At 38.9% G+C, this 25,935-nt stretch overlaps 1 protein-coding gene across 1 annotated transcript in view; it reads right to left on the bottom strand.

Annotated features, from left to right (window-relative positions):
* Window positions 1–25,935, bottom strand: part of ZMIZ1 (zinc finger MIZ-type containing 1) — a 337,399-nt gene that overhangs the window by 123,256 nt on the left and 188,208 nt on the right. Inside the window, exons 5-6 of the mRNA XM_058810416.1 lie at window positions 14,919–15,032; window positions 1,936–2,041 (exon numbers count right to left, since the gene is read on the bottom strand). Of these exons, the coding sequence (XP_058666399.1) occupies window positions 1,936–2,041; window positions 14,919–15,032 (220 nt within the window). The remainder of the gene's footprint in view (window positions 1–1,935; window positions 2,042–14,918; window positions 15,033–25,935) is intronic.

Here is a 25,935-nt window from a genome sequence, read left to right on the forward strand (position 1 = left end):
TCACATTTGTAATCCCAGTCTGTCAATCTCTCAAAGCTGCCTATTCAAGGATGTAGCTCTCAGAGCCCCTTTGTGAATGTGACTTCCTTAGAGTAGGGGCTATATGGGAAATTTCACAAAATATGTTCTGGTATGCCCCAAAATATGAGTATTTAACACAGATAGTAAGAGCACAAAATGGATAGTGTAGATGGGCATGATGAAACCCCAGGAAGACCTGGCGAAACAACTGTACACACAGTAAAACCAAAGTAGTTGTGAAACCAAATATTTAAGGTTATTGAAAATAAATTACTTCTATATACAACTGAGAAATAGGAAGTAAGGAATGAGAAGGGTTTTAGAATATATCAAGTGAAGAGCATGTGATTTACCAGCTTTCCCTGTATTCTATCAATTAAAAAGGGAAAGAGTGAACTCTGTATAGAGCACTAAGTTAAAAAGAAACCTCACATATGTTCCTCAAAAGAAGTAATTACTGGTAGAAATCAAACACTGACATTGGGTTTTTCTAGACCATGATGACTGACCAGCAGTTCTCAAGTCTACTCCCCCAGTGAGCCCTAAAGGAAAAGAACTGCAACATCTGACTCTCCACCTCACCTCCTCTAACACACTGATGGAGAGGCACATCAAGAAGAATTAGTAAGAGGGGGGAAAAACTAAATTTTTAAAGAAAATTTAATGCTGTCATAGCTGGAAATTCTTCCTTGATAAGCTTTTAAAAAAAAAACCAAAACCAAACAACCAAGAAGAGATGCGATAGCTAACTAATGGATAAACTTAATAGGAAGTCAGAAAAAAGAGACATTGTGCTTGGTCAACAGAACGTTTTATCCTCCACACAGTTTTCCCGGATGAAAATCAGACAGCTTATTCAACATTTAGTAAGATTAATGGTTCCTTCACATACAAAAAAATAAAACAGTAAGTCCAGTGAATATGCTTTGATGTGAAAGCCACTTCTGCATGAGGAACTGCTTAGAACACTTAGGACAAAAGGTAGCCATGTTTGGGCTGATAAAAACTGAAAAAGAACATGAAAAGAAATATTAACACCCAATCAGTTGGCCAAAAGTCGTTGTTTTGGAAGAAGGTAACCTTTCCTGATGCTCCAAAATGAGGACTGCATACCAGTTTAGTACTAAGCAGAAAAGTTATCCACACTCAGTCTGGAATGAAACAATTATCTTCCTGTTTTCCAAGCCAGTGAACATTATGTCAACATTCATCAGCTAAGAAAAGGAGAACCAGAATTAAATGCTCCAGTTAAATCGAACATGTGAGAAGCAGAAAGACCCTTAAGTGCATTTTCTACATCTCTAGAAGGAGCAATGGCAATACATCATGATCAAATATTGCTACTTGATCAGAGACCTGTAACAGTTTATTGCTGTAAAATACTGGAAAAATGGCTACTTGTTACTACAGCACTAGAATTACTACCTACTCTTGGCTCAAAATTGTAATTCTAAGGACTAGATGTACAAGGAACCATGGTACTTATTTGCACAGGCACATGAAGTCAAGGAGTATGAGTTTTGCAATAGATATACCAGGGAGTGCAGAACAGATGTGAAAGATTTAGAGGTTGACACATGACAGAAAATCAATGGTTTACCAAGACAGAGGGGTCTGAGTATGTTCATTCCCACCATGAAATTACTAAACATCTGTGCTTCTGGAAGCAGCATTTCATCCATGAGATCAAATAGGGCAACAAACAGCTCTAGCTGGGGAAAATATAAATTTCCAAAGTCACGTATCCTCAGAAGAGCATGCCATTGAAATGCTAAAAGCAACAGAGCTATAAGCACCAAATATGTGTTTGCTTCTGGTTTGTTTTTTTACAGAACGCAAGACAGTCACAGGTAGCATTTTTTACAGAATATCATCATCTGAGAATCAACAATACATCAAAAAAGCTTTTCCTACCAGCTGATTTTGGAGTGAATTTGTCCCTGTTGGCTGCACATACTGCCAGTAGCCTGTATCCAAGATCCAAGTCAAATCCTTGCTGAGCTGCCACTCGACTTACCACCTGCAGAGGGAAAGAGAGAAAGCTTCATTAGGGGTTACTTGAGCTCTTGACAAAGTGACATTAACCTGCTTAACAGCACTAATGTTTGACACCTGAATCTGCTGCAAGAGCACAGTACAAACATGGTATGAGGCAGTGATCCCCAGTAGTTTCCAACACAAGCACAATGAACTGAACACAGGAGTATTCTGGTGATCCAATTATTTGACCACCTGTCAGAAGAAAGGCCTGGTAGTTCCATGAAAATTGGAGAGACAAAAGCCAGAAGAAATAATAGAAGAGCAATGTATGCAAAGATTGTATAGAATACACCTTAATGCATTTGAGATGTGAGGATGAGAAATCCTCAGTCTCTCCCTCTGTTGTACAGTTCCTGGCTCTGTTCCCAAGGGCAGTGCCCAGGTCCTTCAGGTTAAAATGCCCGCTCCACACTGCTGGGCAGGGTTGTCCTACACTGTGCTCAGTGTCACAGTTGCTGCATTTCAACAATACTGTATTGGGGAGCACATTTACCACCGTTTTAGAATGAACAGGCCTGTGCAAGAAGCATTTGCCAAACATTAAATTAGGGTAAGTCTGCTGTTGTTGTTGACTGATCTAGAAGAACTAGCAAAACCAGGCAAATTGAAGACTGTAGTCAAGGACAAAAAGCAGTCAACTGTTTCTCCAAGCCAGCAACTCAGCTATCAGCCAAGAATGTATCCTCTTAAAATCTGCACAGCACAAACACAATCCCACAGTCATTCTGCCAAATGATGCTAAAGTTATACGCAGCACAGCTTTTCTATTGCCTTCCAGTGGCACATGATGACTTCAGACTCAGAGGCACAGATAAAACAGATTATTCTTAACAGTGCCATTACTTCTTTGCATTAAAACAATGAAGGAACTGCACAAGGGCAGAGCACCATTTCCTGAGGCAAAAGAAAGTCCCTATCTTTAACAGCTTACAGTACAAGAAAATATCCTTCTCCCACCCTTTCTTCATCTGAAAGCTTCTTTCTTAATGGATGACACTGCAATTATGTGTGTCCAGGACTGCAAAAAGCACAGTATGGAAGAGTGTGAAGAACTAATGTATATGTTAGTTAAACATTATCTTATACTTTCTCCAATATATCCACTTTTCCTAATTAACGATTAAGAACCAAATTTATTTCTTAGAAAAGAATTAACATGAATTAAGGTCTCAGGTAGATTTTTTGTTCTGTGCTCCTGTTCATTTAAAAATTAGATGCTCATAAGACTTAATCTGTGGGAGTGTTCTCTCCCTAAATTTAACCCTTCCAATCTCAAAACTGAGATGAGAGCTTCAGGGAAAATAAATGAAAATTGAGGATGATCAGTACAGTAATACACATCTACTGTTTTATCACATTTCTTTACAACTACAGCTTTTAGATAGAAAACTGAAAAGGAATAAAGTAAAAGAAATAATGCAATTTTTTTGATAAACAAAAAACATTTCCAATTTGGTAGATCAGACTTTAATCCTTTACTTTTAGAAGTCCAGTTGTTAGCATCCTGGCTAAGACTCTAGGTCCAAACTTGCAAAATTAAGAAAAAAAATAAACTTAATAATAATAATTTTAAAAAATTAATAAAAACTCACCCAGAAAACCATTAAAAACAGAAAAACAAGAGGAGGATATGTCATATTTCATGCAAAAATAGCGATTTTTGCATGAAAAAAAGAGTGAAGACTGGTGGGCTGACATGAGATCTGGGAAACACTTACATACTTGGAAATCTGTTTCCCTTTTCTACTTCCAGTATCACTGTACTTCAGCCACCCAAAAGTAGATATGGGGGGTGTGGGATGATGAGAAGAAAACAGAAAAAAAGCTCTTCTGATAAACCCAAAACCACACCTTGCAAAAGGCTCCTGAGAACAATGTCTCATTAATGTACAAACATTATTTAAACTCCTTTAGCCATCATGTAGTCTCCCATCACAGAGGAACACATTTCAGAGTGCTAATCAGGTCTGTAAAACAATGGAGAAAGGTCCCTCCCATTTTCTGTTTTGAAACAGCACATAATCATTAAACCATTTATTTTGAAGCTGGAGAAAGGCAGATACACCTGGCCATCAGTGAGCACACAGCAACTCAGAAAATGCACTGGCTGCTTAAATATTCTTAATTTGTTTTAATACATGAAGCTACAAATCCTGAGGCTGTCCTAGCAAGAGGCCAAATCATTACTCTCAACTGACATATTGCTAATTATGGAAAAATTCTACGAAGTAACTCAGGAAACAGAGAGAACTGTAAAACCCACAAAAGCCAAGTTCTGCTTGCCCTGTCTTCACTGAACACACTGCAAAGCCTTGGTCAATGCAGTCCTAACCACAGGCTGACGCCCAGCTTTCTATTCTCCCACATCACATCAGTTTCCTTTTGTTCATTTCCCCTGCCAGAGGAGCAGTGCCATGAAGCTCAGAGGGGTGGAAAGCAGAGATTTCCAGAGCGGGCAGCCCAAGGCTGAGCACACCCCGATGGGCACAGCCTGGCCGGGGAGCTCCCACCTCCTGGTGGCTGAGGCAGCGCCCCAGCAAACACCACACGAGGACTGAGCATGAGAAGGCACAATCTGAACTTGGCAGAGGTCAGCCACTCAAACTGTTACTTGCTTCTTCTTACCAAGTGTGAGGGAAAACAAATTGGAAATTTGGATTAGCAAAAAAAAATTTAAAAAACAATAATGTAACTTTGAAAGAAAGTGCTTCCACTGACAAACTGCACAAAAAGTCCCTTCTTTCTCTCAAAAGAAACTTAATAGAAAGCAGATATTTCTAATAAAATTTCTGTTTTGCCAAGAGTCATTTTCCATCTACAGTTTTCTTGCATGCATGCCATTAAATGCAGGAAGAGGGTCTATTAAACAAACTGGTGGACTTGTGTTCGAGAAGGCTTTCTCTGGTCCCTTCTGCCTCAGCTTGCTCACCATGAATAGGGCAGTACACGCCTATTTCCTTTACAAGGAATGGTTAGGTCAACTATGGTAAGTGCTTACAGCATTGCAGAATGAACTCATGGTTGAACACATGGTGCCAGCTGCATCTTGTCTGAATTTTCTAACAAGGCTTAAAAATATTTGCATTGACTGTATTTCAAATTTTTCTTTTAACTGTGACAGGTCAAAGACTTTTATTTCAAAATTAAGGTCAACGGAACAGATCATACATCCCCCTCCCAAGACCCTATTTCAGGTTGTCTACAATTCAAGTCAGACACGGCTCACTTGGTACTTGTCAAACTTTCCTCTGTATGCAAGGGACCCCTGGCTTTTTAAACAGACACTGAGAATTCTCAGAAACAAGATGACAAATGCATTATAGGAGCACGATCCACAGAACACAAAGAAATAGCTACAAGACATTTGGTAAGTTTAATATATTCAGGTCAGCAGATCCTGGTGAAATTTACCTTTGAGTGCCTCAAAGGAATTTACCTGGACAAACAGTGTAACTGCTAATGATTATCTTCAGAAATTCATTCAAGACAGACAGCTTGGAGATGTACCAAATCTGGTTTTAAGATTGTAAAAGGTGACTCACAGGAAGTACATATATCCAGAGAGACAACAAAAACAGGTATTAAAGAAGTACTAGGTGAGCAATACAGAACATCATCATGAGTACATCACAAGTTACCATATCTTTAATATGTCTTTTGACATTATCTATTGTAACAAGGGAATATAGCCCAGATGACAGAAGTATACATTTCACTCATATTATTAATTACTAGTCTTTTGTCAAATTATAACTTGTGCTTGTTACAGGTAATTTCTATATACTTAGTCCTGACCTGGACAACGACAGAGTAAACTGCAAAAACCTCTAGGTGGTTTTACAGGCAAAAGAGTCTGCAAACACCTAACAGGAGAGGGTAAGAGTTTAAAATTACCATTATAACCAGGAAAAACGTTGCAAAAATGAGACCGAAGTCACACATGAAATACTACAGATCAGAAAGAAAGAAAAAATAAATGCCTAAGTAGAAAATTAGGAACAGATATTCATCTTCTCACTGGGAAAATGTTTGAGGTATTAAAAACCAACTGGCACTGGAAAGACCTACCTATCATTCTCTGGCTTTTGGAGGGTAAGAGGATTTATAGTAGACCAGACTGTATCTGTATCACATCCTGGCTTGGAGAAAAAGAGTAGAGAGCAAGGTCCCTTAGGTCTGTCCCAAGCCAAACCTCAGTGATTCCAGACACCTGCTGCCTACTGGAGCCATCCAGCTCAGCCTGAACTCTGTCCCAGGAATTCTAGCACTATTGAAACCTTCTGTGATTTCAGCCTTATTCAGGTACCCGTGCAGATCAGATGGGATCAAGCCAACAATTTCAATAATCCATTAAATGATATGGCTAGGGTATCATGATATCATTTGCAAACATACTCTTTCTCTAGCTACAAATTCAAATCCAGTGTATCAGCAAAAACTCGGGCAGTGTGTAGCTGGTACCATGTGTTCAACCATGACTTCATTCTGCAATGCTGTAAGAACTTATCTTACTTGACCTAGCCATACATAACATAGCATTCCACTGAAAAGCAGTGTATTAAAGAAAAAAACAACAGACATAATTTCCAGTACCAGAACCATAAACTGAGATCACCATCCTTTATCATGGGTGAGAGAGGTGCTTGGCCAGCTCAAGGTTCAACACCTAATATTTCTTTATGTTATTTTACAATAACGTTCCAGACAGCTAGACTTTATAAAAGCTAGCCTATTTCCTAAACACACTTGCAACACCTAAATTTTAAATTTTGATAGGGCACTAACAGCTATTTTAAGCTGTCTTTAAGGGAATATATACCCTATCTGCAAACAAACATTATTATAATATCAAATGCCAGTAAGAAAATCTGATCACTTCAAACCTCTGAAATCTTTAATCTGAATAATTCAGATAAACAGCTTTCAAAAAGGCGACATTGCATTCACTGTCTGTGACTCAGCTCTGCAGAGATCCAGATGTCTGAACTCTCAGGGTCATTGACAGTGAGGAGAAAATGATGAGAGTGAGGTTTTAATTACATGAAAAGCAGACAAATATGGCTACCAGCATCTTTTCTTTGCTGAATTTACCTTCAGTAGTTCTCCCTCCTCCCCCCGCCTCCTTTCTCCTTTTGCAAGGCTAAGGAGCTTCACCACGGAGCTTCAGTCCCTGCCCTGCTTGTCATCACCCCACGAAGTACTGGAACAATGTGGCTCTCAACCTAACAGCCCTGTTAATCAAGAGAGCTACACGACTGCTTATTCCTAAACTCCCTTCCCATTATGTTGCACTTTCAATGAAACTCTTAACTAGCAGCAGTCAAGAGCACTCCCCCCTGCTGGCATCAGAATGAATTTTACCAATTCAATTTGCTGGTTGCTCAAAACTAAAAATGCCAGCTGATTGCTAGTTCAGACGGCTCCGTGTTCAGCCACTTGTGCATACTTGAAATTATCTGAATGCAGTTTGAAGACTACAGCAGAAATTTTGTAATTAGAATTCTGCAATGTAGATGGTAATTTTCCCCCCTCAGTAACACACAAAGATCAGATAAACAGGAAGCAAATTGAGGAATTCTGCAACATGAATAGTGATCTGCCTGAAACAGAAAAAAAAAAAAAAAAGGGTAGGAAAAGGAGGAAGAAATCTGTGATCTGAAGTCCTGATCTGATGAGACTCTTACACTCCAGTTGCAGAAGGGCTGCCTCAACAATAGAGACAATCAAAGCAAGTCAGGGAAGTTATATATAACATTAAATAGTTTCTTGCCTTTGATGCTTGAAAACAGACATTAAGTAGGTTCTGCAAATATAAGAGACTTTACAGAGTCCTTGTATTCAAATTAAGAGGTTTCTTAAACATTATTTCCCACTCGATAAGGTGGATAAAGGCCATATTTGCAAAGTAAGACAAGCCAGTATGCCTGCCATGTACTTTGTGATGCTTCCTGCAATGGTGACATAACTCATGCAGAGTAAGGGTATCTCCTCCTGTACATCCTCTTCCTCTCTGCATGTCTCTAACCACCCCAAACATCGAAGAGAAGGTCCCTATTCTCAACCCTCTCTGCTGAAAATTGTCCCAGAGGAAAAGAGGCAGGGATTGTGCTGTAATTAAAGCAGCTGATCACTGGGTCACTGCAGTACTGCTGCCACCTGAGTCCTGGCACACTCTGAACAGTGATTTGCATCAAACACACACTGCTCATACAGAGTGACAAGGGAATTCCAGAAACACTTCACTTTGGAGAGCAGGAGATCTCCATGAGTTTTAGATAACCCATGACAAGCCTACCAAAGTTTAGGTTAAAAGGGCTTCAGGAGAGCACAAAGCAAAAGGACAAGCAGTAACACGGAGTTATTTGGTAGCACTCAGAGCTGCTGGGAAGCAGAGTGTTCTGTGCCTGCCGGCTGTACCCTGGCAGTACAGCACGTACACAGCCCTGGAGTGCTGTGCTGCTCTGCAAACACACAGCTCTGTGTTCAACAGATGCCTGGAGAGCATGATGGGAACAGGATTTCTTCCACGTGAACTTTTTGCTCTGGAAGTCTTGGATAAAAAGAGTAAATGTAACATTTCGAGGGCTCTCATGGGCAGCTGCAACCTCCCATTTTCTGGGTATAGATATGCTGAACCAACTCTTCCACCTAATTAATCACATTCAAACCCTGATCTGATTAGAAATCTGATTTTTGGAATGGCACAGGTTGATTTTTGATTATGTACTTTTCTGCCTTGAATCCAGGCAAGCATTAGCTGCATTTGCAGTCTGAGGCATCCTGTTATTGAAACTATTCAGTTCTCAGTTTTGTTTTCTTCTTTTTCGTTTTTTTTGTTTGTTTGTTTTGTTTTTGTTGTTTTTGTTTTGGTTTTTTGGGTGGGGTTTTTTTGTTTTTTTTTTTTTTTTAACATGTATGTCTCTTTTTTTTAACCAATCATGCTCTTCATACCATATCAGACAAGCTAAAATAGATTTCTGTGTTATGAAACTGAGAGCAGTTAGGCCTTTTTTCTCCTTAAAATGATCTAAAATAATGTCAACAGTCTCAATTCCAGGATTTTCTGAAGAGAAACACAATTCAAAAGATTACTGTATTATTGTATTGGTATCATCAGAATGTGAACTTTTAGCAGATACTTCCATCAGTTTATCACTGATGCTTGTAATTTCAGCAACGCTTATCTGCAGTAGAGAGATGTAGTAAGAACTATAAGCAGAACACAAAATTTAAATGAAATCCATAACCTTTAGATGAAGTACAGCTAGGACTACAGCTTTGTGTTTTGTTTATTTGCTTGTTGCAATTTAAAGAGAAATATTCTTTCACAAACACAGGTAAGTTTCCCACGTCTGATGACGGAGGTGGACCCAGTATTTGGAGAGGAAAATCTAGAACATTAAGATTTGGAGGGAAGGCATTTTTGATTACTATTTCAATTACTATTTTGGCATAGCTTTTTGTGGACAACCTGAGGTAGGAAGTCTTTGCATCTCTTGGATGTAAAGAGAAACTCAGATCCCAACCACAGTGGTTAGAGACAAAAGCTTCCCCACAGAAGCTCTTACATTCAGTGATTTACCAGGAGCCAGCTCAGGTAAGCACATCCTGCTTACCTAAATTCCTCCTACTGTCCAAAATCATTGCAGTGATGGATTTTAATTTCTCAGATGAAGCCCCCAGGTACAGCCACAGAGTAACTGCACACAGCTTTGCCTCTCTCACTCTTTTATTTCTTGATTGCACACACTGAAGAGCCCTAAAGAACAATAAACTTGGTGCCTTGTAAAGCTGAAGCACAGCAAGAGAACAAGGCAGTGCCTTTACGGTCCTTTGCTGAAGACAAGTCTGTAAATTTGTCCGTTTTGCTCTCGGCTGTCTTCTCATTTCCATTTTTGCTGCAGCACAAACACAAATATAACCCAAAGCTTCAATAAGATCATTTACATGTTAAACTGCTTGGCAAGAGCAGACCATGGGATGAAACTACACTGCCCCTGAGAAGGGGCAGAAATGAACAAAACAGCTTGGGCCAAATGCTGACTGGAAGTTATTTGTACTGCAGTCTACTCTGAAGCATTCTTTCCTGAAAAACTTTTGAGCAATATTTTGCTTTTGTATCCCATACACAGAGATATAATTCAATTGTGGTGTAACTTTTTGCTCAACCTTACTGTTAAACATGACTTTTAGTATCCACATGGATTGGGAAACGGTTAGGAGAAAAGTTAACCTGTGAGTGATTAAAGTACTTGGATTTCTCTGCTTGGACAGATATCTGATTTGGCCAAAATAGGGTAATTTTTTTAAACTGCTGTGTAGTAACTGAAGCTGTTTATTTCAGAAGACTGTAAGGTAATTCCATATACAGTACATTTTTAGAGAATTAAATGCTTAAATTTATCAAGACTATCAACCTGGCCATAATATATTCTAGTACTAGAGTAAGAATTTTTTTCAATCCTAATAAAACACAGCTTTGCCTGGTTTGTAGAAGTAGTATTATATACAAAAGAATACCATATCCATTGCCATTTCAATAATTTATAGAATCAATGATTTCAATTATAATTCAGTTTCTGGCCTACAGACTGTCTATTTGATTTGAAAATAACTACTGTTGAAAAAGAGCACCTAGCTTTTCTTGGCAAGTTAGAAAAAATTTTATTGTCTCTGAGAAAGATCATAATTTGTTTGCATGAGCTCTGTAAAAGCTGTTTAAGGGAACCTTTCCACAGCCTGTAGTTTGCAAGAAATAAAACAGATCCAAAGCTTACCCCTTTACCCCTGACTTATTATTTATCTGTTGAAATGAGCATTCTTTATAAATTTTTAGTACCCACTCACTTTAGTGATTTTCTGTAATGGGTAAGCACAAAAAGTTAAGCTCTAGAATTAGTGTCTGTCAGAACTGTTTGAACATAGCAACATGATGCACTTGCATGACATTTTGGTCAGAAGAGGCACAGATTTTGGGGCTTAGTTAATGCAAAAATATTTTCTATTTATGGCACAAGTAATTGGTTTACCTATGTATCCTTTTCTATTTGACTGTTTGCACTGCACAGAAATAACCCAGTTTTGTTCATAGGCCTTGGCAGCATTAGCCTGCTTTTTTCATCACAAAAGGAAATTATTTAAACTCTAAATGAGTAATCATTTAAAGTATCTGTTATATGAAGTATTTGACTACCGAAATGAAGTTTACATACCTTATTAGGTACCTCTCTGGCAAAATTTACCTGTTGTATCAAATACTGAGTTTCTTCTATAAATAAGAAAACCATTCCTTTTATGTTGCACACAATGTCACTGGAGCCCACAGTAGCAAATGTAACTTCAGAATTACAAAGTACTGCTGATGTGGAAAAACTATCTACTACAAATAGCCAGTTTGCATACTGTGCACAGATTTTACAAAAGAAAAATCACCAAGGCAAGACAAACACTAGACACGTATTATACATGTCGTTGCTCAACAATTGCTGTCTAGCAAACTAATGAAATTTTCAAGTCACCAAGATTTCTCTAAGTGCTGGTATTACAATTTAAGAAAACCCTCTGCAACAGGCTATTCTGTATATTATTCTATATATATTTTCTACATATTATTATCAAAACCAGTAATTCCATAAATGAAGCTGGAAGCTCCTCTGCTACTGACAAGGCAGAGTATTTCTAAGATCATTCTTCTGCATGTATTCTAAGACAGGCAGCAGGAATACAAACATCCAGGTGTTTATCCAGTTACCAGACATTACTGACAGTCCCAACACAAAAACAGCGTGTCAGGTAAACAGAACTACTTCTAAGAACCACTTCTTAAATTAAAGCCTTATTTCAAGACTGTGAGCATATTTGTCCTTTATTAATCAGATTAAATCTTATTGGTTAATTTTTACAAAAGACTGTACATAGGACCTACATGATGCAAAGGATCTGTTATACCTATTACACCTATGTTTTGCTGATCTGTGATAACCTGTTCAGCTGGCTATTCATACCACAACAGATCTGTTTTGCTGCTCTCTCATTACATCTGATGCATTTCAGCTCTGCAGTGTGTGAATGACTGTTTGCACATTCCTGAGAGAGCCTGCCTTTCTGCATTCATGCCATCCTCAGAAGTTTCAATTCAGATTAGTATATGTCGTGTTACCACTTGTAGGACATGATCATTTCATATCCCTTGATGGTTCCAGAACAGCTTAGCATACACCACTTTTTCCCTGGTCAGAGAGTTAATGGAACAGAATGCCATAAAAATAACAAAAATCATTCTCAATACTACAGAGGGGAGGCTTTATGAGCAAGCAAGCATTTTTAGTATTTGTAGACTTTCCAAATTAAATGCCTTAAAGAACCACACAGCTCAAATGTTGCAATGATGGTAGAGATCCCTTTCTTTAAAAAAGTGTATCTAAAAATATGGAAATTTGCAGGGACTTGACCATTGAAGGTCATTTTAAAGGCTAGCAAAACAAAACAGTAATCCTGTTTCAGTGATTGAATACTTTCATACTCATTTTTCATTTTTCTTTTAGCATAATCCTCACAAAGAAGTAAGAACTGGTAAACCTTATCAGCATTAACAAAAATAGGCTCCTGATAGCACAGAACATGAAGCTATGCAATCTAGTGTTAAATCTACTCATGATATTCCATTATTTCAGCTACCTTTGACTTATTTGCAACTTTCTGAATAATTTCTCTGAAAACAGACTAAAGTTCCATCATGTTTGTTAAAAGTAGACAAACCCCTTTTACTGTAAGTAAATGAAAAATCCATGTTTGCTAAATTATGAAACAGAACATATTAATTAGAAAGAAATTATGTATGAGTAAGCTTAAATAGAAAAAATATACATATAAGGAGAAAAAAAATTTAAAAGAGAGACCTTGCCCACTGTACTGCTAATGTATGAAGATGATACAGGAAGTACAAACCTCTTGGGATACAACCATGATGTTAAGTCTGTTTAAAGGGAAGCAGGAAGAGGGAGAGGGATGTACACAACAAGAAATTAAAGAATATCTTTCTTAGAGGGATTTTAAAATTAAGAACAAGAAACATCTTCATTGCACTTTATAGGCATTCTGCAAACCCTGTGTATTTATCAAACACAGAACAAGCCACCTGGTTAAGTTCCTGCGTTATTTCCTTGTCAGGAATGTAATGAAATTACAACACATGATAAAGATGCTGCTGCCAGTCAGTCCTACACTGCAGATAATTCTCTCCCACAACAAGCTTGGAAAGGGGCATGCCATCCTGTTCAGATTTCAGGGAGAAGTATGAAGCAAAGTAATACATGTGGTTCAAATATTAACAGTACTTAGATGGTAATACTGGTTATTTTACTTCATCCTTGACAGAAGAAAAACAGTATTTTTATTTCAACACACTGAAAAACACGTATTGTGTTTTACCTCACCAGTTTTCATGGAACATTTCCTGCCCACTTTCTGTACACTGTGAGGAGAATGAATCACTGGCAGTCAGACCTTATTTTGACCCTTCACTTGGGCAGGGCTGAAGATCTGCTCATGTAGAAAGAAAAGATTTAAACAGCAAGGAAGTCGCAGGTCAGACTCACAATGTTCCAGCAAGGGCTGCAGGGAAATACTGTGCACAGATTGCCCAGTTATACCTGAGGTGAATATCTGCTTTCCCAAAAGCTACCCTGAAAAATGCTAGCAAAGTTTTTAAAAAGCCTAAATAAAATATAGTTATGGTCAATTGGACATTATGTGCATTTTCTCATAATTGATGCTACTGATAACTTTTACTTCAAACAGGATTGTTAAATAGTCTGTCTTTGGACTTTACCATTTTTAACTTCTTTTATTTTATTTTTTCTCTGACCAGAAGATTATATGCATCTCCTATTATAACTGGATTTATTCCAACTTTCTGACATACAAATCTGAGGGATGCTATACACTGGAGCACACTAAGATGGAGCCATTCCTTAACATTTGGATTTCAAGCAACTAAATTTCAGTCTTAATGTCTGTTTCATGTATACCAGCTACACATTGCACTTCTGCCCCACAACAAATAAAATGATAGTCCCTTCATTAATAATTTCAGAATTTCTGTTTCTTTTGTGACTATTTGTTTAGATCATCTTGCTTGGCAAATTGCAGTGAGACTTTTAATCCTTCTGCTCAGTCAGAATTTAATTAATCTAAAGTCTTAACTCTGCATAAAAGTTCTGGACTGCTGGTGCTAGAAAACAAAAGTTTCAAAACCAAAATGTATAGAAAAATATATATTTTAATGCATTATAATGAAGTTGCTTTAGGAACTACAGTGGTCTTAATGAAAAGTGAATGAAAAGAAAAGCACTGAAATCAATGGAATTGTTGGAATTAGTATGTCAGGATGAGACCTGCAGTCAATTCATGTAACAAAGTAAGCTAAACAGGCATGTCAGAAACACTGTTTAGCTGGAAGCACAGCATACATAGAATAAAAGGCAAGTGGTCCTTCAGCCCTACCAAAAATGCCAAAGGAAAATAAATACCTGGAAAGTTCATCACTCTGTAAGAACATTAGCAATTTCACATCATGAGATAATACTGTATGTGTGTAACAAATAATCCAGCCTGTGCATTTGTAAGTAATCTAACTAAAAATTTTAGCCCTCTTATGCTCCAACTTCTTCTTATTGCATTTTGCTTCCTGTTAAGCAATGGAGTCAAATAAACAGGTCTTAGGGTCTGGCTTTATGTATTAAAGGTAAAATGACAAAAATTCCCTTAAAAAGCAGATTCTGAAAATCAAGTTCCCTTGGTACGAGAGAGTGAACAGAGAATAAAACAGAACTGGAGCCACAGTAGGGTGGACATACCGTCAAACAGCCCATCAGGCTCTGCTCAAACGGTCTCTGGAAGGCTCTGGGGTCTCCACACCAGTCCAGGAGCTCTGTTGCTGCATTATGGAAGTTTGCTGGGTTCTGTAAATGCTGGAAAGGGAAGGCAAAGCAACATGGTAAATAACATACATGAGGGCTGACATATTCCTTTCTACATCACTTTATTGCAAAGTCTGGCAACTAGGAACAGCACATAATTCAAAAGCAAGACTTTCAACTGCACAGTGAATGCAGAAAATCCTGCTTCATTCTTATTAATGCTTACACCATTCTCTGACATGACTTGAGTTAGAGACAAGCTGTAGCTGAAACACCAGAGCTCCCCAAACTCTCTCTCCACAGCACCACTTCTCCCACCTGCAAATCATAGTGGATTCCACTTGGAAACCCAAATTGTCTGAGCCCAAATTAAGGGAACTTTTAGTCTCGGGTTCAACGTCTTTGAGGTGTGTTTATGCCCCACTGTTGGGACACGGCAGCACAGCACCTTCCAATAATCAAGATTTCAATCTTTGCTGCTGGCCAATGAGGCAAATGTGACAGACTCAGAAATGCCAGTGCCAGGGAGAAGCACACTCACTGTACCAATCCCTTCCAGGAACCTTGGCATCACTGCTTGTGACATCATTATGAGCAATTAGGGTGATCAGCTTCAGGATCATGAAAAACTGAGGGTTATTTCTTAACTGAAAATGCTTCCACATGCACAGAAGGCAGGCAGACATTTCAGAGGGGAATCCTACCTCTCCTGAAGAGGGTGGCAGGATTTTGAAAGGGGAAAAAAAATAAATCTGATTTTGTTTTGAAATTTGCATCAGCAACAGATTTTTTATTCTTGACTACCACATTAATTTCTGCCTTATTACTGAACAATAGGAAGTCCTGATTTTAGAGTCACTTAGTAAACTTACCTATACTATTGTTCACACTGTCATCCCTCACTGTCTACATTGCCAAAGTATTCCAAAATTTTAGCTGAAGGAGAGGGATGGCACAGAAAAGAAGGAATTCAATTTACAACAGTGATATTGTTACTAAATTCTCCAGTTCTGGTGACAGCAGATGCGTCATTGAAAACTCCAGAAACAACAAGAATAAAGAGCATTTAGGAATTGTTGGGTTTTTTTAAGTAGTGGTTTTATAATTCTTGGAATTGCTGAGAAAAATATGAAAATGATATGAGTGTTTTATCTGGGAGGCACAAATCTCAGGGGCATAATTTTTAAAATATATCACTACTTTTAAATCAGTTGCATAATTTGGGAAAACATGAATGCTAATCTCTAAGCATCTGGATCAACTATAATGTTCACAACCTATTTTTTCTCCCTTCATCCCCTCATGTCTGAGTAGCTGCATATATTAACATCATGACAAATGAAGGGAAAAACAAAATTCCTGCTATGGCAGGTTTTCAGGAGTTCCCAGTCTGTGAGCTTTTGGACCACATTCCATTAGATAATTCTTATTCAATGAATGCTCTTGGTCAGAAGCCTTGTTCTAACAAGGGATGACTGACATGCAGGGCATGGATTGTTAAAACAATAGCAGAATTTGAAAAAGCAGACAGGCATTGTGCAAAGTGGGTTTCTACCTCTGCTCTACCAACAGGGGTACAGCTCACACTAACAACCAGTGAGAGCTTTACCTAGGCTGTGTTTCAGAATTACATCTCTGGCTGATCATATAATTATTGGTGGAGGAGTCAAATGAATGTGTATACAGATGAAAGGCAAGAATCCAAGTGAGTACATGTAAGAAGCCATATTGTAAGGCTTCGTGTAAAAAAAAAATCCCATAAACAGAGCCAGTAGTTTGGGTTATGAATCTTCCAAGTAAAAGGGGAAAGGATTCCTTTTTGAACTCTTCACTTAAACCACCAGAGAAGTGACTGCCTGACACCAAATCTCTGAGTGAATACAGCTCCTTCCACAGGCCACTTTGATCTGCAGGGGAAACAGAAGTTGCTTCAAACCTCTCTACAACAGCATGTGTAAGCTCTGCTAATATCAAATACACTATTTCCAGAAGGCAAGAGAGGCACATGAGCTGGTGAACAAAGTGCTGAATGCCTACTGTACTGATAGGACTTGGGTCACAGATCTCTCAGAAGGGAAAAAATAACCCCAACCAAAACCACAGAAACAACATAAAGAACAATTCACTGAAACCTATGCAATTTTGTATGTGAAATAGTTTTTAGTAACTCTTCTCTCCTTGTGGGAAAGGAAATGAATTGAGAGCCACTAATCAAAAACCCAAGTAAGACCTACATGATATTTATTCCCACCAGTGTTGCTGCTTGCCAGACACACACATCATCTGCTAAAGCTTACAATGAAATTCACCATTGAGAAACACACTGTACCTGAGTGAGAACAATTTTTTTAGATACAGGCTAACAGATAGAAAGCAGGGCACACCCTTATCCACATGCTGTATTTTCAGTGTAGCACCACATAAGGGTTATTTGTACTTATCATAACACCACTGAAAAGCAGTATTTTTTCCCTAAAGTTTCAACATGTACTAAACTTGCACTTTGCTATGGCAGAAAAGGCTACTTTTACTTGCCTGTGCCAAGGTAGTTGTGACCTCAATGACTTGGTTTTAACTGTTTGTTCTGCAACCCTCCAGCAAGTTACTTCACTGCATCAGAACTCATCCCTGAGGACACTATCAGAACCCACATAAATACAGAGGGGATACTGAATCCTGACTTCCTAAATGCAACTGCCCCACTGAAACTTGGTTAGAAACTCACTGGGCAAGATCATCAATTCTGTTAGTTCCATCATAGACTAAAATCTCCAAACAAAACACAGGAAAAAGTCAGAATACCAGTGGGTCCTGCCTCTGTGCAATGGATTTGAGTAGTTTATGGGATGAGATAAAAGCTGGTCCTGAGGACATTTCTTGCAATGTTGCACAGAATTCTGTCTGGAACATATTTCTCACAGATTTCTGACTTTCTAAATAATTTTAAATTGAGGTTCTCCTCCAGTTTTTCACATTTAAAGGCTAAGGCTACTTTTGTAGAAAACAAACAGAACATCCAGTACGAACCAAAGCATGAAGGCAGGTGCAATTCCTTCCCTCAGTTACATAAGAAAACATTCCAAATGCCTGCTGTGATTTTTATTTATTGACAACTTAAACACTGTATGTGGAGCAAAAAGCTCCAATGTCATTCACATCCTCACAACAAAAAGCCTGCCTGAGAAGAATTTTATATCTGCCATACTCATCGAGCAGGAAATAAAGAGATATTCTCAGTTCTCAATCCAAGAACAGAAGTACAAACCAAAGCTTATGCCAGATTCATCCATCAGCTTTGTTGTGAAGCATTTTACATGCATGGCTCTATCCTCTTCAACTGAAATTATTGGCAGCATTCTGAAGAAGCAAGGCATATATCTGAGGAGTCTTGTCTGAAACTGTGCTTCTTGTAAACAAGGGAAAAAAATCCACCTCTTTAGGAGCTGGTTTAGACAAACGTGACAATGAACCAGATCTGGATAAAACACATCTTGGGGTATCTTCAAAGCTGCTAGTGAAGGGCCACCTAACAGCACCATGCTTGCAAGCAATGATGTTTTCAGCAAGTGGAAAGGGTTTGTATGAATAAAATCTGAAGCAAAAAATGAACAAAGCAAATGAACTGAATGAAACAGTTATTTACCAGATTGCTTTCAGTATTATTTGCTTTTCAGAAAACTATTAGTGAAACATGACAATTTCTATAATTGAAAAAACTTAGAAGATTTTCAGTCTAATCATTTATAATACCCCAAATCTAATATTCTCTTAGCCTGAATAGAACAGAAATCACAGGAATACTTGATGCATGTGAGCATATCAGTATTGTGGGGATCACCAGGTGATGCTCTGAAGAGAGAGTCTGAGTCTCAGAGTCATATTTGATCTTGCAAGGGATCTCTTGCTCTTTGTAGCTACTCAATTAACAGTCTGGTGTAGGGGGATAGAGAGAACAGCAGAAGACTTTGCTATCCATTTTACTATCTCCAAAGAAGAGTGAACTGTACTGCAAAGCCCTTTTCTGAGGATTGCTGACATTAGAGCTGGATTCCAGGGAAGATGGGAACATCTACTGCTGCTCGTGATCACCTCTGGCTTAAACGCTCTATTTACCTAAAGAACAGAGCACCTTTGTAAATTTGTGTGGACATACAGGCAGAGGATGCAGGTACAGCAGGATCCAAGTTCACCAGATTCCACTGCAACTGTCTGTGTGCCCACTCCATGGTTTACAGCTCTGTCATCTCCTGGGGTGAGGGCAACAATGCCAGTGTTTAGAGTTACATACAACAGCTGACATGTGGCAATTTTTGGTCCCAACGTTTCAGAACACAGCCACCCATTGAAATTGTTACTCCCTTCCAATCAAACAGTGATCAGAAAGTCTTGATATACAATAAAAACTCTGCAATGGGCACAAAAATATAAGCTTCATTTCACATGCGAATTCAGGCCCTTATGAGTTAAAAAGGTATATATAATAAAGATCTTATTATATAGAAGGATACTAAAGCTTTAGAAGGATACTAAAGCACAACTGAGTACTCTCTGGGTGGGTGAAAAGTGGGTGAAAGCATTTCCTGCAACCCAAGATTCAATATGATTTTGGAGACTGAAACCAATTACCCACATTGAAACATGGCAATGATGATGGCCTTATCTTCTCTAAATATAGAAGACTACAACCCTTCTCTACACTTGTGTACCTTAGAACAGTCTAGTAAGCAATGCAAGAATATCAGTCAAAATTAAGAACAATTACAGAGGTTTAATATTATATCACATCAAGAAATGCTAATGTGATGGCAATGGTATGGAAAATGAATCATTTAAACATGAAATCCATATGTTCCTCTTTGCTGCTATAGAAAAAAAAATGTTGAATTTCAATTTACAAATGACATCTCTAGTGGAGAGTTTTTTCCCTCTTTTCTGTGGAACACATCAGACTGAAGGCAGAGACCTAATTTGCCACAATTTAACCTATTCAAAATGAGATGTCATGCAGTAAGTTTTTGAGCAGCAAACTGTTTAACTATGCTAAACAAGTTATTGCATTTATTTATGTGATGTCGCAGCAAATTATGAAGGCCGACTCAAGTTGTCTGTTTGTTTTGCCGAGTTACGTCTGCTCTGTGTCTCACTCCTTGATTTAATTGAACTGCTGAAGATAATATAACTTATCACACAGACATTATGCCATGTTGTAGATTCTAGGTTAATTAACAGTAGCCTACAGTCACTGAATTTCTCACATGGTTAGCCACTTGGACCCTGTCTACTGTCTAGCTTCACTAATCAACGAGTCTGGGAATTTTACATCAGCGGCACAAAACACTGGCAACACAGGGAGCTTTTCAGTGCACAGAAAAAGAGAGCACAGAGAGATGTAGGTAGCCTTTTCTTTGCTCTGAAATTAACCCTTTCCTGCACACCATGTGGCAAGACTGCACGCTTGGCAAACATTCTGGTCCATCAGCTGGGGAGAGTGAATCCAGGAGGCAGCTGTTCTCCTGCAGGACAGAAACTCTGGGCAGCTGTTCCACAAGCACTGGGGGCTGCCAGCCCTGGAAAGCTCCTGCCTCCCTCTGCCTTCTTCCCTGCCCAGCGCAGGAGGACACAGGCCTGCCTGCGTGGTGAATTAGCCCCATTCTGCACTAACAATCTGAGCTGCCCTGGCCCTCCAGGATGGCAGGCAGGGCAGGTCCTTGAACCTTAGCCCCAGCAGGGGAGGCAGCAGCAGTGTGAGATAATATTAAACCTCCAGGGGAAGCCCTTCAGAAGCCCATGGGAATGAGCACGTGTTACAGCACAGCATTTTTCCATACCAACACTAGTCTGAAGCTGACCTAAATCCTAGGACACATTTGTTGGTGATGCTTAGTCTTATGGCAGGTTGTTGCTGTGAGCTTGCTTGCCCAAACATGCACTTCCAGCATTCTCAGTGCCTCAGACCACACTTGCTGTTCTGACTGTGATCTAACCTCCCAAATGCAGACTTTCAGTCACCACTCACAGTGAGATCCCTTATGTGGCCACACAATCATTAGAGCTGACTCAAAGAAAGTGGCAGCAAACAAAAGGTAGGGCTGGGAAGGTACCAAGACTCCGCTCTCAGCAGCAGCTTTGGATTAAACGCATGGCGAAACTTCTCCCAAAGGTGGAGCTGTATCATCAATGTAAGAGGATGACATAGTTAAGTTCACATCATAAACACTCCTCCTGCCTCACAACACCCTCCTTAAAAAAAAAATAACTGTACTTTTAATAATTTCAAGCCAGATAAATATTTTGTTATTAATATTCCTCATTATTTTACATAAACATAATGCATGCAAAGAAAGGTGCCAAAAGGAAACGGATTTTTAGTGTTCTGATACTGTGCATATTTACTCTTGAGGTAATGCTGAGACTTCAGTCAAGTTTAGACAACAGGTTCATCTCTATGCTCTCAAAACTTTCCAACAGGTCAAGAATTCCAAGGTATATAAAACCCAGCATAAAGCCCATCTCTTCCAGATGATGAGGCCAGATACTCTGTATGACATAAATTTTGTATACATTTGAAATGCCTGCGTACAACTCTGAGGTTCACATGAACTGCTTGCTATTTTCAGCTGCAAGCATGCAGGTTTTCAAGCCTTTCTTGACAACAGTGGAAATTAAAAATCTCATATGGTTGTAATTCTATGAATTTAATAACAAAACCAGAAAAGCATCTATCAAAATTGATATATAAAAGTAGGTATACTCAAAACTATAAATACAGGACCTATAATTCCTTTGGAGCTAAACTGATTGATAATGTGTGGTGAAGGAGCTGACTTGCTTCCCTTGTGGTGATGGAGCTGATTCCATGTCTACAGTACTTTTCTAACTCTGGTGTTACAAAAGAGTATGGTGTATCTCCGGAGTATCTCACTCTGACCCTTGAGCTGGGATTTGGTGGCCAGGTGCTTTGGCAGATTCTGCCAGGCAATTCAGACTACATTTTGTCCATTTTAATGCTCCATCCAGACATGTCATGTGTAATGAAAGTGCACTAATGTGCTGAAGAGGGGTAAATAGGGGAGTAGGGAAGAGCAGCACCTGGAAGAGAAAGGGCAGAGAGAACTGGCAGAGGTTACATGCCCTTCAACTGAAACCACTGGGAGCAGAACCACTGTGCTCCTGCTCGTGGGGCAAAGGGCACTCAGCTCCCAAAGGAAAACCAATCACCTCTCAGGACTGTAAATAGGATTCCTGCTCAGACACCCTGGACAGAGCACAACCACAGGGACACAGAGCTGGTCTCTCTGTTACTCAGTGCACAGGTAACTGCTGCCAGACCTGAATTTGATGGCTCACTCAGTGCCATGAGACCTGCAAATCAGTGAGAGCCATTTGCTTTAATACATTGATTGAGCCCTTATTACTCCAAACCCTGAGCAAGCTCTGTGAATGAGCCCAACCATGAGCCTGTCTCCCCTCCTACGCAAAGGCCTCTGCTTCAGATCCCCATCCACCACTGGCTGCCAGAAAGCTCAGGTACAGGCACAGGACAACACTACCCAAGACATGACCTGAAAGAGGTGGTTTCTCCATCTTTGTTTTTTTTACTGTCAATAGTGATTATGCACACCTTGCCCTATCCATAAGCAGCCATACTCAATATATTAAAAACTCATCTGCAATCAATATTCAAAACAAATGGTCTTTTTCATGAGGATAGAGGGGAGAATTGAGCTCTTCACTGTCTTTTGGGAGTGTGATTTTTGTTTATCTGGATATGAGTATAGATAGTTCAATTCTCTACAGTCCTTTTCAATACCAAAGACTGTTTTATTTTGCAAAAAATTAAAAGGCTCAAGCTGTGCACTTTGCATTCAGATAATCCCCCCTCCCAATTTTGTGTTTGTGAGATTGAGAGATCCCTAATTAATAGAATTATCTTGCACTTACATGGCTCGTTCCATTGGAGGCTTTATAAATATTTTATTAGGCTCACATTTTGAGAGGCACTAGATATACTAAGAGAGAGATTAAGACCATGTTAGCCATTCCTACTTATGAAAAACAGAACAGAGTCACCTTTGCCCCCTTTGTCCTTTGCAACTTCTTTTTCAAAACTAAACACATAGTGAGCAATGACCAGCACCTCTATCAGATGTTTTAACATCAAGAAATTACTCTGCAAGACCACATGCTAAACAAATGAGAAAACGAAGAAATAAAAAATATGAGCATCACTGAACTGAAAAAACCCCAAGCTGTTCAGTTGTGAACTGTAAGGAAACAAAATCTATATTGATGCAGATTTTAATTGATGCTTCTCTGATACACTTAGTATAAAGTGTGTGTATAATTCAGTACTGATTGCAGAAAAGGTGAATACCTGGTAATTGAGCAATCCTGTTCTGCTGCCTGGATCTCCTGTACCATGAGTTTTGTGAGGATGACTGCACACCTATATGCATGTGCTGGAGCAAAGGAAGGATACTGCAACCTTGGCTTGTCAATTAGTTTTACACAAGGGTAAGGAATGGACTTAACATCTGAGCCTCAAGAACTATACACAGAAGCCAGAAGAGTTGAAACAAGAATCATTCCTTAGCTGCTGATCAGAACTGCAACATTGTCTTCCTTTCAATCTATGTAACTGCACTGTATTTATGATATACTTTGGTAAAACTTTATGTTAAGTAAGGGAACATGCAGCAAATTAAACTCCTTTAGTCACAACCTACTGTTCCACCCACCCTCCCCTGCTCAGCAGGAAACTGTTTCTTGGGGGCCTAAAGGCTGTGATCAGATGTGACTCAAGATGGAAATGGGGCAGACTAATGGCAGTATGTCTTCATGTTCATCTCCTGATTGCTGGTGCAGGCTTTGCACCTTCCTTACCCCCAGCACCTGCACTACTATCATGTCAGCTGAAAGCAGTGGAAATAGTATGGTTTACAAAGATTCCACATCATCAGAGGGGTCAGAAGTATTTTCCTGAAGCACTCACAAACTGATTTTATAGGATAAAAGTCACAAGACAAAGGTACAACTGTTTGCTCTTTCTCCAAGGCCATGCTCAGTCATGCAAGGCTCCAGTCTCTTTTTAGATTTGTAATTACAGCTCAACAGAATTATGAAATCAGTTTGCCTAACCAGTTCACTTGCTCTTCTTGGCAAATGAAACAACCCATTTTCCATTAGTATCTCCCTATTACACCGTGCCAGCATGAGATGTCTCTCTGTGTGACTACAGCAACAACCCTCAGGCTTCTGCAGCCTTAGCAGCATTCCACTTCACTCCAGCAGGCATTGCAATGATACAAGAGCTTTCTTCTCAAACTTCCTTGTGATTTTCAGTCAGTAGTTTCAGTCCTAAATAAATATCTCAAAGTATCAAAGAGCTAATTTTCACCAAGCAGCGGCCATACTTTTTCTGTTACAATACCACTGCACTATTAGAATAATGTTTCATTATTACAATAATATTTACATAAATTTGTAATGGCTTTTATTGATAAAAATAGGCTTATTTGTTCTAGACTTGCTTACCTGCTGCAAGGTAAAAACATTTACTTTCATAATGTGTTTTAGTAGAAGATGAGATGAAGGACTCGGCAAAGTGGGATGTCTACATAAATACTTCTGAGTTGTAAACCATCTAATAATTTTAGGTACATATCACCTCATGAAAAGTTTGGGTCAGTGGTTTCCTTTCATGCAGTTCTTACCTTACCAAGGTGTTTCAAGGACATTAAAGAAGTATTACATCATCCCTTTACTGGAAAATTATTGTCAATAGTGCCTTCTTTAAAAACAAGTAACACCATCTAAAAGTATAAAGTGAGTTGATGGCAAGGGGGGAAAAAAAAGCACCAACTCCTCTGATATATGTACCGAATCAAATTTTAAAAATTAATTAATATAGATACATTTATTAATTTTCTAAATTTCAGAAGAATAAATTCACTGATTTTGAAAAATATCTGCTTGTCTTCAGTATATCCTGTTGAACAGCAGCACATTTGTTGGACATACTTTGCAATTCATTTTTTTTACTCATTTGAGTAATTTACTTACTTACAGAGCTTTTTATAGCACTTTTAATCAACTGATTTAATCTTTATTATTTTAATCTCTTAATCTATGCAGAGATAAAATCTCAAGGTGACTACACAAACTGCTACCATGTGGAAGATGTAAAATTCTCATGACATATTCTCACAGGTCCTACCAGCGAGCAAGGCATTACTGAGATATTTGCAAATCAAAAGGAAAAATGCTTCCCCAGACAGTTTTTCAATTACAAAACTGCCCACAGCACCTGCTGTGTGACCTGCCCACATACAACGTGTTACTGCACAGAGGCAAGAAGGAGTGAACACCACCAGAGAAAAGACTTTTCCTTCAGGAGATGATGGCAGAGGTCTGCACAGCTGAAGGCTCTTGGTATTAACAGCACTTTGGCCACTATAACTCATTTGAAAACACCTGCTTTATAAATGATAAAAAACTTACCTGCAAACTAAGGCATACCTCTATGGATTTGCTGTTGCACACAATAGCAGCAACTCAAACAGCAAGTATGTTAGAAGGAAGATCCAGAAATGGCAGGACAGAAGTCAGAGATATCACCAGCTGTGTCACACTTTCACTGCAGAGCTTGACCCAGCTGCTGACAAAAAGGACTTCCTATGCTCATCTGACACCAAGGTGACATGGACTCCACTTACAGAATTTTCAAATATTCATCCTTATTTGTCCAAAGAATTTTAAACCACAGGCCAGATAATTTGTTGCACAGGAAAGAATTAAATTATAGTAAATTCTATGGGTCGTGGAGGTTTTCTGCCTGAGTTTAAAATGTGCACTTTCCATGTTGAAATGGAAATTCTAAGGATACTAACACAACTAATATTAAGAGTAGTAACACCCCAGCCCGCAAGGACAGGTGCTGCAGTAAAGCAGCAGA

The sequence above is a fragment of the Ammospiza caudacuta genome, chromosome 9, assembly GCF_027887145.1.
Source record: "Ammospiza caudacuta isolate bAmmCau1 chromosome 9, bAmmCau1.pri, whole genome shotgun sequence".
NCBI classification, from domain to species: domain Eukaryota; kingdom Metazoa; phylum Chordata; class Aves; order Passeriformes; family Passerellidae; genus Ammospiza; species Ammospiza caudacuta.